This window comes from Helicoverpa armigera, chromosome 15 (genome assembly GCF_030705265.1).
Source record: "Helicoverpa armigera isolate CAAS_96S chromosome 15, ASM3070526v1, whole genome shotgun sequence".
Lineage (NCBI taxonomy): Eukaryota > Metazoa > Arthropoda > Insecta > Lepidoptera > Noctuidae > Helicoverpa > Helicoverpa armigera.
The window spans coordinates 11,018,602-11,035,008 of NC_087134.1; the positions used below are offsets into that span (position 1 = coordinate 11,018,602).

General features: G+C 35.6%; 2 protein-coding genes across 5 annotated transcripts in view; one reads left to right on the forward strand and one right to left on the reverse strand.

The window, feature by feature from the left end:
• The window catches only part of LOC110379729 (sodium/potassium/calcium exchanger Nckx30C), a 76,459-nt gene that overhangs the window by 45,163 nt on the left and 14,889 nt on the right, over window positions 1-16,407 (reverse strand). For 2 of the 4 annotated variants that reach the window (XM_064037984.1, XM_021339492.3), the window contains exon 2: window positions 11,521-11,544. The exons of the other annotated variants lie outside the window; for them this stretch is intronic. In XM_064037984.1, the coding sequence (XP_063894054.1) occupies window positions 11,521-11,544 (24 nt within the window). The remainder of the gene's footprint in view (window positions 1-11,520; window positions 11,545-16,407) is intronic. 4 annotated transcript variants of the gene reach the window in all.
• Window positions 5,163-7,068, forward strand: LOC135117815 (uncharacterized). Its single transcript, XM_064037987.1, has 2 exons — window positions 5,163-5,295; window positions 5,744-7,068. Exons 1-2 carry the CDS (start codon window positions 5,286-5,288, stop codon window positions 6,994-6,996), a joined length of 1,263 nt encoding a protein of 420 aa, XP_063894057.1. The 5' UTR covers window positions 5,163-5,285; the 3' UTR covers window positions 6,997-7,068.

Consider the following 16,407-nt stretch of genomic DNA (forward strand, 5'->3'; position numbering starts at 1 on the left):
AAACTTAGTTCCGCCGCCTATGCTATTAAAAAGATCCGTCTAATCACAGATGTGGACACAGCCAGAATAGTTTATTTTAGCTACTTTCATAGTTCAATGACGTATGGGATCCTCCTTTGGGGAAACTGTGCGGATGTTGAAACTATATTTATTTTACAGAAAAGAGCTGTTCGAGCCATTTATAATCTGGGTCCAAAAGTTTCTCTCAGAGAGAAATTCAAAGAAATAAATATTCTGACTGTTGCCTCTCAATACATTTTTGAAAATTTAATGTACGTTCATAAAAACATATCAGACTTTGTTCAAATGTCTGATGTTCATAGCATAAATACTAGGAATAAACATAATCTTGCTGTACATGCTACTCGCCTCCACAGAGTAAGCAACTCGTTCATGGGTCAATGTATACGCTTTTACAATAAACTTCCCAAAGCGGTTCGTGATTTGCCTATCAAGAAATTTAAAAATCATATAAAATCCAAACTTTTGAAAAAAGGATATTACAAAATATCTGATTATTTAAATGATAAAAAAGCTTGGGAATGAGCTGCTCGCTTAGTGAGTGATATCTTTTCAAATGCCTGTGTATTGTTACTTTTGACATTTAAATATATAGATATTATCATCAGATAACATTTTATTAATGACATTGTTTATTGACATTTATATATTATAATTGTATTTTTTTTATTATTATTATTGTGAATGTGAGTATCGTGTATGCGAGCAACATTATATATTCTTATAACATAAATACTGTCTGGCGGGTTTGAGTATTTTTGAATGGCCTACGCAAATGTTCTGCAGATCTGGTATCGTCGTGTGACAGGTCGTTGAGCTCCCTAAGATATGGTTTGAGCTACACGACGACTGATGCATGCGTGCCGTCTGTTGGGACTGGTCAGCTCCAGCCTGATGTGGCTCTTTCCTCAAAAGGCCATTCCAGACCGCGTACATGGTGACACTCACACATAATTATTTCATTTATAACATGTTTGGACTTTAAAAGAGACTATGACCCTTGAGTTTGTTTCGGCGTTTCTTCTCAGGGATCAGTCAGTTAGGAAATGCCGACCTCAGCATTCTTAAAATGACGTGTAAAAGTGATGTAATGTCCAACTTGCAAAATAAACGATTTCATTTCATTTCATTTCACCATAATTTAAAACATAAAGCAACCTTATTACATTTTGTGCGCAGCTGTACCAAAGCGAATACTAGGCAAGAAGTGATTAATTGCCCAACGTTACGTATTTACGTACACGTACATAATAAATACACGTATATATACGTGAGTACGTATATTATATACGTTGTGAAAGTTAATTTAATCCTCGACAAGCACCGCCGAGGGAATTATTCGGTAATTTGACTCGGATTTGATACAAAATAGCGGTTTTTGTTACATTTTCAGGTATTTAAGACATGTTTTATTTCGAAGTTAGTGTTTTATTTTTTGACTAGCGCCATGTCCTTTAAGACACACTCCGCGCACCCGGGTAAAAAACACCCTTTAGTTTTCCTCGTCACGACTATCTACCACTGAAAGTCCCATTACGTAGTGTATTTTAATAAAACTTACCATATGAATTTCATCGTTATTTAAATAAAATCTTAATCTTGACACCACAATATTTGACTAAATCATAACTCCACTATTACTTAACACTCAAACATTAAATTTACAAACTACCCACGCGTATTTACGCTCGTGAGAGTTCCTTAATCATTAAGGAGGTGCCAAGCGACAGGCGACGACTGACGCCTCTGTCACGGCTCAACACCCCTCCTATTTATTATTTAAACAGAGGCTCACCTCGTTTCCCTTGCCAGGTGAGAAAATTCCATTTACAATTGAGAGTTTTATTTTGCTGGCAACATTTGCGGTTTGCGGGTGAGAAGTGTAGGAATTGGTCATGGGTAAGCTTGTGTGAGTTATTAAATGTTGTGTACGTTTTGGTCAGGGTTTAAATTGCATCTTATTAGGCTTATGTATTTCAGAATGATATTAGTGCGATGAAACTGGGTAAAACCGTTTGTTTTAAATTAAATTGCAATGTGTACAATTTCATGAAAAAATGGATCACAGTGATATAATGATAACTTAGAACAATACCTAGTTCAACCAAGCATTTCTTCCTCTATAATTCATACCAAAATGATTTTATCCAGTCACTATAAAAGACTTCACAAAAAATATTCAAATTCATATCACGCTCAGACCAGACAGAAACAATTACTAAAAAAACAAATGCAAACCGAAATCCGAAACAAAAGAGCCACTAGCTCAAACCGGTGCACTCCCAAACTATTGCAAACTAAACCTGCATGTATTCAAACAACGACTGTACATAGGTATTGTGTCCTACCACGGAGTAAGGAATGATGAGCGGAGATACCATAATGCAGGTAGGTCAGGCACCTTGTTCTAGGTCAAATACGTACGGTGGGCATGACCAAAACGATCAGTTACGAGTGAACTAACGAAGCGTACCGATTCTTTGATACATCTGTCAACGATTGTTGGTACTACAAAAAATTATCGGGTCCAAAAAAGGCGATAAGGGCGAAGACAGTAACATTCCTCATTGCCCGCATATGCGCATTTTGGCGCACTACATTTTTAGGAGATCTTCCGTTCCGTTATGGCACCTCTGCCAGTTTCAGTAATTTTGTTTTCCATGTATCCCGCAGACATATAGGAGGGTTATATGTCTGACTGGTGGGAGGGGGTGATAGTTGCTAATCAACTATCCATGTATTCGTATAGTGAATCAATTCGGCTGTGGACGAATGTACCTGTCTGTTACAGGTCTGGGATACTGGGTAGGTTATTGTTTGCTTTTATATTATTTTTACTAGCGTCTGTCTGCAGTATCACCCGCGTTCCGAGGAAACTTGTTCTCGTACCCGTATGGGGATTAAACAATGTATTTGTTAAATTCCAGTCCAATTAGGTAAATGTTCTTGAGATTAGTTTCTTGAATTATAAATAGTGTAACTAATACGACTGTTCATGTAAAAAGACAGAAGAATACAACAATAGAGTTTTTGAACCAAATTAAAAAAAAATAATATTTATTTACATAAATAAAACATTTTTTTTAATTTGGTTCAAAAACTCTTATAGGTTAGTTTTACTTTTTACAAGTAATCTATATTGATCTGCGGACAATAAAGCTAGCTACGTAACGAACTCATTACAAAGGCCTAAAGGGCTTTGCCTTACAAAAAGGAAAGGCACTCTCACTAATAGAGACACTGGCGGAAAGAGTTGATAATGCAGCTAGCCGGAATTAGGACGGAGACAGCTAGTTTCTACTATTTGACAATGTCTCATGTTTTCTGGGAGAAAATCTTACGACTGTATGTTGACTGTCGAAAGTTTTACGAATTGGACATCGTTTGTTGAAAACTGAAAAAAATATGCTGAATTGTACAGGTAATTGTGTCAATGACTTAACCTGAATCATTCCTGAATCGATATTAAAAATCTATTTTTTTCAACTGCCTTAAAGTATTTAATTCGGTCACGAGAGATTTCTGTAAGATCGTGGTTTTGGGTCCACATTGGTTGAAGGTTTACTGAAAGCCCGATAGAACATGTCTTGTAGGTACATATGTACCAACAAATAACGAATTCTATACCAGTTTGACATGTTATATCTTTGCACAAACCTTCAAGAAATATACTCATAACAAAATATTACGTTTCCGATAAAATCTGGAAATTCTAGAAGAAATAAACGCTATATATAAACAGTTCTGCAGAGGATACGATAGGCATCGCGTGATAGCCACAAGGTCGCTAAAGTTGCGATTCAGAGTTGCGTGCTGATCAACTTGGTGAATCGCTGTATCAATTTGTAAAGTTCCTTATTGCCTTGTTAATGTAATATTAGTTTGTTATCAGGTTAATGGAAGAATAAGGTATAGTTTTATTAAGGTCTAAGAAGCTAAAGTCTTTAGAAAACGGTCCTAGATATGATTGGGAAAGGGCCATACAAACGAACAAAGAAACATTCACTCAAGAAAATTGCGCAAAATCAAAGTTGAATCGCTTTCTCTAATTGATTGGCTCCCTTTATTCACTTTTTGACCTGAAGTCCCAACTAAAATAAAATAACCTGTGGAATTGAGTCCTTCACAAAAGCATATAGATCCGTTATCATTTAATCAAGGTACTAAGAAATTATCATGCGGTATAGTTTGACTGCAACTGAGCTGCAGCCCTGGTGCAACGACCCCTCCTCTTTGCCAAAAAAAACCGCACCTACAGACAGCGAAAAAAGTTACAAGAGCAAAAAATATCAGCCTACCTTGAAATCAGCTCAGCTTTCTACAGGATACGTTAAAACACCATGAACACCTTCATAGTTATTTTTAAAATTAATTTAGAATGTAATTGCAGGGCAGCAGATTTTTCCGCATATGAAAAACGCGTCATATCTCTCCGGAGTCCTGCAATGAACTGACCGAATGTCGATCAATCGAGGTACCCGGTAGCATCATAGCTTTGCCCGGGATCCTGCACTACCTTGTAACAAAGAGAAGTTCTCTGCAGCGAAAATTGAACCTTATGTTTAGATATCTAAGGTTGATAGTCGTTCGTGCAACACTCTCAGAGTTGCCATATAAAAACAAGGATTTAAGCTCGCAGTATAGGGATGAAAATGCGTTGCATTGCAGTCTAGTTATTTGATTTTCAGCTCGTCCCTATCTAGACGGGTTTTATCAATATTAATTAGTACATAGCGGGGAAGGGGGGAGTTAGTACCCGTTTCCCCCATTAGGGGGAAATGCAATTGGAATGGATGTCGGATACCGTTGTATGTTTTAATCCGAGAATGATTTAGCTCGTTTGTGAAATGATAGGGGTTTAAGAGTTTAGTATTCAGGTGGACTTTGTTATTAAAAGTCTCTTGTTTACAGTTTCAATGGCCGTAAATGCAATTGGTAATGGTTTGTTTCGATACTTCGGTAATCAAAGTGTAGTTAGTATGTACAGGTAAACATGATTACCTAACAAAAACCTATCATAGATTCCTACTAACATTTATGTACCTATCTCAACATTTTCGAAAATAACAAACCTTTTTGTTTTCACACATTACCTACAAAAAGTTTCAGACCTCCTTATGACAACTATTTCATTGATTTTTATTATTTCAAAAATTCTTTGTGTCAATATCGATTTGTCAATTTTCTTGCGAATTTTAAATAAATAATTTTAATATTCTATTTACTTTAAAGCTTATTGTTAACAATTAAATCAAATATTTATCATGGATCCCGGTAAGTTACTGTTAATTAGTAAAATAAAAAATATAAATTCACCCTATGTACTGGGATTTTTAACCGACTTCTCGAACGAAATGGGTTCTAGAACCATTTGTAGAGTGTAACTTTAGAAAAACAGTACCTATCAAGTTATAGTTCGGGCCGAAATTGTTGTCGTTACGGAACACAAGTCAATAAAGAGTCGAAGATCATTTTTGGGTATTAGCGTATTGGGTATTAGCGTTTTATTGCGTAGTAGCCACTGGGAGGTGTGAAATTTATTTTACACCTAAATTAGACAAAGCATAATTATTTGTTACAAGTGCCGTAATACCAACTTACAAGTCTGTGCCATCACCAATCTTGCCTACAAAACTAGCTACAAAATTACACCTCCCACTCAATCAAGTGACTTAATTAAGTGACCTAGTTCCCCGTCAACATTAAACCAACTCTTTCACAGAATGGCAACCCCCCGTCAAAGAAATCAACGGCGTGAATCTAGCTAATTACATTCCTCATCAACGTTCACACAATTCCATCGTATTTATACACAAGAGATACTTCGACGATAACAAACATAACGAAGCCAAAAAAGAAAAAAATAAACCAAAAAAAGATTTAAAACAAGTCAAGTATGACAAAAGTCAGCAGTTCAACAGTGACAAGAACACTGAAGTATCAAACAATAATAGAACATATAAGATTAGTAATACTAATGATTCCGTACTTGATCATACTATTAAGTTTGCTAAAACTTTGGTACCGTTAGTTATACCGCCCAGTGAAGATAATCTGCCAGTATTCTATACAATAAAGTCAACAAAAAAGCACAGGAAAAAAGAAAAGAAACCTCAAGAAACAAGTTTTGAACATCCAGCTCCGACCTATGACCGAACTGAACCTAAAAATGTTATAGAAACTTACAGAAAGGTACGAAAAGATTTTAGTGTCAAGGAGACTGCTAGTCATTGCTCGACTAACACTTTAGATGATTTAAACATAAACCAATCATTGTGTTGCACATTTTCTGAAGTATCAGAAAAGAAATATCATAAGAAAGAAAAATGTCATACCAAGAAACATCATGATAAACAAAAGTTTATTGTTTCTGAATCATTCGAGGCTTTGGCTACCGAGACTCCAGGAGACTCTAAGATCAAAATACATCTTATGAACGAAAAAGATAAGAATTATCTTAGCGATAGTATTAAAACGCCTATTCTGACCGCGATCAGAGAATGCATATCGGAATTGAGCAACTGCAACTCCGAGTCAGGTCTGACTACAGTGCAAAAGATTCTAAAGTGCAACACAAGCAAACTAGATACGATTCTAGAAAGAATTACATGCATTGAAAAGAGATTGGATATACGTGACAGTGAGAAGAAAACTGATTTACAGGCGATAGAAAAGAAACTGTTGCCTCGAATTCAGATGTCTAGAAGTAAAACATCTGCCTTGGAGGAGTTGGAGGAAGATATGACTGAAACGAAAGAAGATTATAGTTCTGAAGAAGAACTTCATCAGGAGATGTTGGATAGAAGAAGTAAGAGTGCAGTTATAGAGTTAGTGTCGGAAGATAGGTCGGAGAAAAAAGCTTCAAGCTTGGGAGGTGGTGAAGTGGGAGGTATGAAGGAATCTACAATAGGCATCAAACCTGATCGTCCAAATAGGATCCCAACTAGATTCTGTTGGACCGCCGCGAGGAAGTAAATGTCGATTGTTATTATTTGTTCTACTTTATGAACCTTGTATTGTTATGTACCTAGTTATATTAAAAGTTTTATTGAATCTATGAATCTTTACTATTATTAGCATGGCCCGTACTGGTTAGCGACTGGTACATTTTTATTTGATGGTTTAAATTATCTATAAAAAATTGCTGTTAGTTGTGAAACTCCATTCAGGTAATATTCATATTTATCATTTCTATCGACTACATTTATTTATAAAAAAAATACCGCATTTCGCAAAGATTCCTACTCCTTCCTACTCCACTAGACACCCAACCTCTATTGATATCAAATTTCTGATTAGATCCCAATATTCTTGCACAAAGACCAACATTCCCAAAGCTACAAACATAAATTAATCATTACTAATCGATATAAATCGGCACTTCGAAATATCCGCGTTCCCGTCGCGTGCCTTCCGTCTATGAATCATCCATAATCGATATTGTTATTCCAGTGACGATTCGAAGTCATCCGAGCTATGTATCGATTCAGTTCACTGGGTCTCCAAACGTCGGGACTAGCTGTTGCAACAGAATAAATACATTTCATACATGAACGAACGCCTGTTTGACGATGCTTGTTCTAACAGTGTTGTTTTCTTTTTGCCTTTGTCATGAAATTTTATTTCGTTGCCTTTCTTTTATTCTTCTAAACCGTAAACTAGGATGCTCTACCTCAGTATTGCATGCTTCTAATAGTATTTTTATTTCGCGAGCTTTTAAAATTTAAAGGCTTTCTAAGTTTACGATTAAATACGATTTATGGCTGCGACCATCTTCTTTAATGTCTTATCAAAATTAATTACTTTTTAGATTCTTAAATTACTGAGTATCTCGGATACTGGACCGGACCTACTCCTCGTAATTCATGACTTAATCACCGAAAGTTGAAAAAATTATGTCTTAGCAATTTTGCGTGGAGGGTTGGCTTTTTATGAAGGGTAGAAAGTCATTATGTCATGAACAAAAGGTATTAAGTGACGTTCATTTTGAGGGCTTCGAGTTCTGCATTCATGGGAACGCCATGCTGGCAGTTTGTAATTAATTCATTATGAGAACATTGTTGAGTTGCTCAATCATTTGCATCAATAAAATTTGCTGAGTATTGCGGTATTTTGAAGGGACCTTGTCTTATCTCTAACATGAGTATATATCGCGAAGTCGCTTATTGCCAACGAAATGGCTATTTCCCGAAAACTGTAACTTCATGTATATTATTACAATGCATGGCAATAAAGATGTATATTAGGTAAACACAAATCCTTAAGCTGTAGGTACTAAACAGTTAGAGTGAAGCAAATTAAGAATGAACCCTTCCATTAGTCGAAGGTTGAATTAATCATCGTCAGGAAATGCGTGACTTGCGATTTGGTGATTATAAACAGCTGTGGATGAGGCCGCGTTCGGTGTTGTCGAGCTATAGTGACGGTGATCGAAAGCGCGCTAATGCTATACCGCAGTGAACAATTTTGGATAGAATAGGTATATTGTTGGGGGAATTAATGGTACTTCGGCGTAGGTTTCTGAAGATATTACGGAAGGAAATCATCTCATGAGAACAAACGAATAGCAAGTTTACGTTTCCTACATAGGAAATGCTGTGATAACGCTTTCACATTAGCGGTTTTTCCGCTCGGCCTTTTTGCGAAAAAATAAACCTTTAAAAGTCCTTTTCCAACTATCATCGTGTGTACTAGTAGTTGACAATTATTTACCATCGCCTGAAGTGTTCTCATATTTCTAAAGTCCAAATCAGACATATTACAGGTTCATACAATAAGTCAATAGAGAGGTACAATGAGATGGAAAAGAACTGGCAAGAAACTCCATATATGCCGCGTGAAAATTCGCTAGTAAGAAAGCTCGTGTTATTGTAGTATCATAAACTTATTACAAATTCATTATAATATTACGTTCGTGCATCCTAAAAACGTTTATGCACCCTAAAAAAACGCATATGCGTCCTAAAAACGTTTATATGTTTTAATTATTTCCCTGTCTCATGACTCATATGTGATACACACCGATTTTCTACATATTGAATCTTCATCATTGACAGCGAAGTAGTTAAAGCCTAGAACAATTTTCTTTCTACAATAAAATCAAACTGTAAAGTCCAGCTCCTATACATTTCCATTAACAAAGCGATTGCAGAAAGTGGCCAGAACGTTGAGCTCTGAACGTTATACTTTAGTTCTGAATGGAGTCTGATCTCGGACCCGGCACAATCGCTACCAATTAAATTCTGACGGATAGGCTAGCTGTGGGTCGTTGGGTAGCTAGATCAATTGTTATAGGTTTCTGATATTCGAGTTCCGAGTTTTTCTTTGGTGAATGTTAGCTTTTTTTTTACAAAATCAAGATGTTATTTGGTAAATATTTAGTGCGGACCAAAATTGTATTTAGCAAAACTAGATATTGCAATAGGTAATGTTTAAAAAATATATTACTATATTGTATTGTTAAAAATAAAAATGGTAATAGCGATATTATTGGAATATGTTTCATCAAATACTGTTTATATTTTTATAGTAGGTATTACTTATATCTTTAGGAGACAAAAATATATCTCGTACCTATGCTTAACAATCGTATTGCAAAAACTGTATGGAAGAGAATTAAGTTTATCCTAGAAGTGATATAAATCAATAGACCGATAATTAGCACCGGGATGAATTTTTGGAGTGATGACTTGCGCAAGACGGCTGGCAGGAGCTGGATGCGAGTAGCCGAAAATCGATCTCAGTGGCGTGCACTTGGAGAGGCCTATGTCCAGCAGTGGACTGCGATAGGCTGATGATGATGATGATGATGATGATGAATTTTAAATAAGTAAAATAATAAATATTTTCAACTAACAGTTAGTAATAAATAGACCGATAATTATCATCAAATATTTTCTACTAAAACTTAAAGTAAAACCTAACAGATACCATCGCATTCGGTATATTTACCATAGCCGCACGCGTCAAGCACTATTCTCTGCCAAAAAGTGCTGCAAATCCCAGAGCACTGAACAGTACTCAAAATGGAATGCAAAAGTTAAATAAACAGAGGAATATGAAAAACTGGTCCATATTAGTGGTTCAGACTGAAATAAACAAAATAGAAATACTTTTATGTATAAAAATAACTGGTCGGGTTTTTAAATCTATTCTCTATTTGTCCCTATCAGTTAGGCCTTAATTAACTTTCTTAGTGAGTGTATTTAAATACAATATATGTATATACAGAAGAAACGTCTCTGTCATCAAAGGATATTTACTTTAAAAAAATACCTACTAATTAAAAAAAATGCGAAAGTATGTCTGTCTATCTGTCGCCCGTGAAACGCCAAACTAATGAACCTATTTAAAGCAAACATAGATTGTCGAGCTAGTACATGGGAAGAGTCATAGGGGCAGCAGTTTCTTCAGGACATTAAATACAAAACATATAAGTAGGTATACATATAACACTTTTCCGATGAAACTTGTCGCAAACTTACTGTCTTCCCTGAAATGCAATTCAACAAGATAAAATAATTTGCAACCGTAAAATATAAGAGCGAATCTCATCGGCCATGCTCGGCGGAGTGCCAAAATCTGTCAAATCGCCGCAGTTTATATAGGTCAAGTATAATCGGCTGATAAAGCTCGTCAAACGGCCATGCACGCCTCATTTTAATTAAGTATTTAAGTAATTATATGGAAAGTGTTAAAATTGTTTTGTGTGATCAGAAAAGTGTAGGTTTGAGCGTTGCACAGAAGGCTGAGAGGAGATTTGACAACGAGGTAGATTTTCTTATAAGTTGAGGGCTGTATCAAGAATTATGTACTACAAGGCCCTCGAAATTTCAAACTTCTGAAGTGTTTTAAATTATCGCTTCCTGTCATCAAACCCATCTCCACTCACCTTCTGTGCAGTTGTGTCATAGCGCAGTATAAAAGAATAAAAAATACAGAAAAGCAAAAAGATTCAAAAGGAAAATACCTTACCTATTTGTTTCGTGAAAGCATAAATGTGAAATGTATTTGAGGAAAGTAAGACTTAAAATGTATGTGTGTTAGTGTGAAGCAAAATGCAAGTTGAATAAAAGCAAAATATGAAGAAATAATTTGAAATTGTTCAAAATGCGGGCGAGAGAACGCTTAAGCGAAAGCGTGGGGTGTAACCGCGGTATTTCATTTATTTTCAAACTCCCAACACTTTGCATCGCATCGCTTTCACTGTGCAAACGTTCTATTTAGAATTCCATTGAAAGTTTAGATGAGTTATTTAACAGCGATCCCTCATGTAACCACCGATGGATCAGTAAAACAAACTTTGCATAACGAAATTGTTTGGAATTTTGAAACCTGTGCAGTAGTCACATCGCAACCTGTGCACTGGGCGTATTTGTCATGATCTGTGCACTGACCAAATACAAGGCGATCTGTGCACTGATCAATTTCGCTCTCACTCGCAGTTTGAACGGTGCATAATAAAGGAAATAAGAAGTGCTGTATTAGACATTGACTCACCAAAGTTTGGGCAGCTGTCTGGTGCTGTAAAAACAGGCTTCAGTCAGTTAAGCCAGTAATAGAATAGTCATTTTAGAGTAAAGCAGAGTGGTAGGATAGTTTTGTTAGTAGATAGTCGGCGAGTGGTATGTTCAAACTGCGGGCACGGCCGGTCTTGTGAGCTGAGCTGTGAAGCGGTAACATTTGCGCCCGCGACGTGTGAGGGGTTCAATTGGAAGTAAGGTGACTTTTGGATAGATAGTTTAATAGAGTTTGGTTGTGTGAGAAGAAATTGCACGTTATGTATTGTTTGCTATGTAGAGTTCGACTGTTTGTGTATTTAAATGTTGACTCCGCTGTAAGTATCTCCTTAATTCTTCAAGTATTAATTAGATAATTATATCCATCTTGCCTACATGAAAATTATAAGTTGTGTTCGCTTAAAGTACCTACCTACCTAATATTTGAGTTGCACAATGCACAATCAACCTAAAGTTTTATTTATATACCAGTATGAATTATTGAACTTCGCTTTTACTCTGTACGTGTATTATATAAATGTTAAATGAATCAAACAAATTGCTTATATTCGTCTCCATTTTTAAGAAGCTTAAATTCTGCAAACAGTAGCGCTGCAGAAATAACATATATCTTGCAATTCTGCATGAATAGTTCAAGTCGTTAGTACATCGTTCGAGAGCAGGCTTGTAGATTGCACTGCATACACTGCACTCGAGAAATGTGCGCATTAGTCTGCAATGTTTTTCATTACTTCTTGATTGAAAGAACTGTCAATATTTAATGTTACCAGTGTTAAAGGCTTTAATTTTGAGTCGGGTTGGTATGATGTTTGTACGCGGTTTTAATGCACCTTTAATTTTAATCAGTTTCGGATCAGAAAGTGATTTTAATTTGAGGGTTTTTTACGCGGAAATGGTACCTATGGTTTTGTAATTGAGTTGAAACTCAAACACTGTTGCTGAATATTTTTACCAATGCCTGCCGAATATTTAATTTAATTAAATCCACCATTAGGTAATGTAAGTAAAAAAATATTTTACACTATTTAAAATAAAAATCGATAAGTGTAAGCGAGAAACATATCTAAAAAGACCGCTGTCTTTATTTACTCATTATTACAGTCCATTACAGTAACATAACAAAAATAATAAACCTGAAAAGTGCCTAGTTACATTCGAGTAAGTTTGTGGATATTATTAACGGCTTGCGATCAGCAACTGTCAGCTGCAGTTGGTCTCTGATAGCTCGCGGCCGATTGTGCGGCTTTCATTGCCAGTGGAGGGTTAATTGCTTTACTTTTACGGCTAGATTGTAAAATGGCGAGTATCTTGTGTGTTTTGTGTACTCAAAATATAGCGTTTATTTTAATTCATACTTATATTGAAAAGGCGAGCTAAAATATTCTATATACCTATTTAGGTAGGTAAACAAGTCACCATAAATAGATAACCTTTTTGTATAATCGTCTAGGGATAGAAATGACATAACTCCAAAAAATAATATGATCTGGTCAAGTTACATAAGAACTCCTACAAAGGTATTACATAGAAACATATTGGTTTGCTATTTATTTGCTTACGGCTTTCGATCAGCAACTGTCAGCTGCAGGCGGCTTCTGATAGCTCGCGGCCGATCGTGCGGCTTTCAGTGCCAGTAGAGGGTTAATTGCTTTACTTTTGCAATGTATCTTGATTGTGGAGATTTTGTATTGGTAAAATTGTCAAAACATAGCGTTTGTTTTATTGGATACAAATCTTATTGTATAAAAGTTCTTAGCATAGTGGTGGGGAGAATATACGTAGAGCTATCTAAAATTCATAAGTGCGATTTGTTTAGTTACCATTTTGCCCTCGTTAATTTAATATTTTAAATTAGAAAACATTTTCGAAATATACCTATTCATAATTTTTGAATCTCTCAAACCAAATTCACCACATTAAACCAAAGTCAAAAGCAAACCCGATGTTATTCAACTCATCATGAAAGTCAGAATACAAAATAATCGTCACATCTAACAACACTCTAAAACCAGTTCCCTACCAAAAATAGATGCTAGACCTATCTAAACATCAAAGCTTCGATAACAAGTCCGTACTCGCAAACAGCACAAAATATTCGAGCGATTGTCAAACCGTATCGGTGGGCCGTGAGATAAATTGTTCTATCTGGCAGAACGCCAGGGTTCGGCTCCTAGCCTCCTATATGTTCCAACTGACCTCATGTGGTACATAATGATGTTGGCCATTCTTCTGAGAAATTGATGGTTTTGGATACTGGGGGCTGTTTTTCTTGGGTAAAGTGCATCTATGTTGAAGGTGCGTTTTAACTCTTGTCTAGCTAATTTCTCTAAAGTGGGAAAATAATTATTTTTCTAGGTCTAATATAAGTTTTATTAATTGAAGAACTCATCAAATATTAAAATGGACCAACTGGATAACGAGCTTTGTTCAAATATTAATGATATTGAAATATAAACTGCAAGGAAAATATTGTGAACGATTGAGTGAGCAATGAGAATATTTAATAGAAGTAGGTAATATCACCCTGAAAAACTATGACTACTGATATAGGTAATCGTGATAAACATATCCTATAGGTCTTTTCCCCATATTTGTGAATTAGGTGGGAAAGGTATATTCCCGTAGATCAGCTTACCTTTGCATAAACTTCTATTAAAGGTACATTGTGGTATACTGAATACTATAATCTTTGCCAAACAAAGATTCATTACAGCAGTCATGTTTATAACATTAGACCAACAAGACTTCAAGATCTTCTTTTAATAAATTCCATTGATTAAAACTTTTCTTCCCAAACTTTGGAAGTTACAAAGATTCTTACGTTACTTTTAACAGAGCTAATTATAACAAATTAATGAATTCCTTCAAGACACGTAGCAATGGATTTTAGGCTGATGAGAGAAAAATGGAACGTTCTAATTTAATGTTTTATTGTATTATCTTTACTTAGAGGAGCTCGGAGCTAGGAAAAAGCCGCGTTGGTCGAGTGAGCATATAAGGTTAAGCAACGGTTGGCACGGTTGGTCTGTGGGTCGGTGACCATCTTTTTATGAGAACTTCTTCCATATTTGGTATTCACGTTAACCTGGTACCGGCTGTTTTTAGGGATGTCAGAAGCCACAAACTTTGACAAGTAGCCTTACCAAGGAGTAACTGTGTTGAGGAGGTCAAATAGGTAGTCGCTTCATGTGAAACATTGGTACTCAGCTGCACTGGCTAGACTGGAAGCCGACATAGATGGGAAAAATCTACGTGGGCTAGACAGATGATGTGCATTATTTAAGAACTATTCTTATATTCTATTGCCATTAATAAAAAGGTTATAGCAGCATAACTGTTATGTTATGAATATTCACTTTTTGACTTAGTAAAAACAAAACCTTTTTTAGTCGTGTTCTTTATTCAAAGCCGTTCTTTTGTTTGTTTCTTTAAACATTTTGTTCTCAAAAGCTACCCTTTTCATTTACTTTTGTATGACTGAATTGAGCTCGTGTTTTTATAATTTTTATTTCTTAATTTACATAATATTAATTCGAGTGCATTCGAATGTTGACTGCAGTCTAGTTTTTTGCAGACAATTAGATTTTGAGGGGATACTCTACTCACGGTTATTTTTATGAATTGTATTTTATTTCAAAGTAAACAGGTCAATAACCTGTTTACACATTTTTTTACAATGTTAACCACTTCACTGTCCACGATGTAGACACAATAGTTAAACAATCGGTGTGTATCACATATGACTCATGGGACAGGGAAGTTATTAATTAAATTATAAACATTGAATTTATCTGTAATGTGTACTTTGCGATTCACATCCCACAACTAAGTCCTTCATGAGTATAATTTCTAAATGCATTAGGAGCTATTAAAGTTACAGGTAGGTACCTTGAGTATCTCTTTACGACATTCTGTAATCCTCTTCTATGCACCTTTGTTACAAACGCAACTCCGCCATTTTTCCTCGACGAGAGACGGAAAGATTTCCCTAAGCTCGTTATAATTAAAGCCCACCTCTCTGAGGTGCGCTCTTGTTGAAATTGCATCGTTCGTTGCGCAGCTGAGCGCTAAACGCCAGTCCTTCTAGCTTCTGAGATGTGGGGTGACCATCTGTGGTCGAGGGTTAGGGAGAACTTTCGACTTTACTTTTATGAGTAGGGCATGTGTTACAGTTTGTTTTGTAATGCAACGATGTGACTAGGCATTTTTTTTACTAATTAAGAACAAGGGAATTGAAGTTTGTGTCTTCTTATAATACCTATATGGACGTTTATATATCAAACTAGGTTAATTTGCATTTTAACATTAATTATTAAATGAAAGCTAGTGACTATAAAAAAGTTAAATCATTTTGAGTTCTTCAAATTAAGAAATTATAATAACCCCACCAAAAAATACAATGTAGCCTTTTGGCAGGTCATTGTTTCTAGTTTTCTAGTCTATCTGGTTACGCACTTTTTATCTTTCAATAGGTAAGTAATAATTTAAGTCCTTGATATTCGAATAAAAACCGCATTAAACACGTAGTTTTCTATATAAATGGAACACTTATTTGATCTAACATGTGGGTTCAGGCATCGCCGATGCTCCGATGAGCAGATACACGAGCAGAGTTAATCAGAGCGGTAAGATCATTAACAACACAGACCTATATTCAGTTAGTTGCAATAAATGTAGGCATGTTTACAAAAGTCTTCATGCTTTTGTAAATACCCAAAACCTTCTCCTTAGTCTGACAAATACTATTCTGAAAACCACATCAATATCAGTTTGGGTTAACGTGAGATAATCGCACACAAATATATGTACATACCTACATATGTACGAGTAGGCACATTCACACAATATAAGCTCGAATAATACAGCT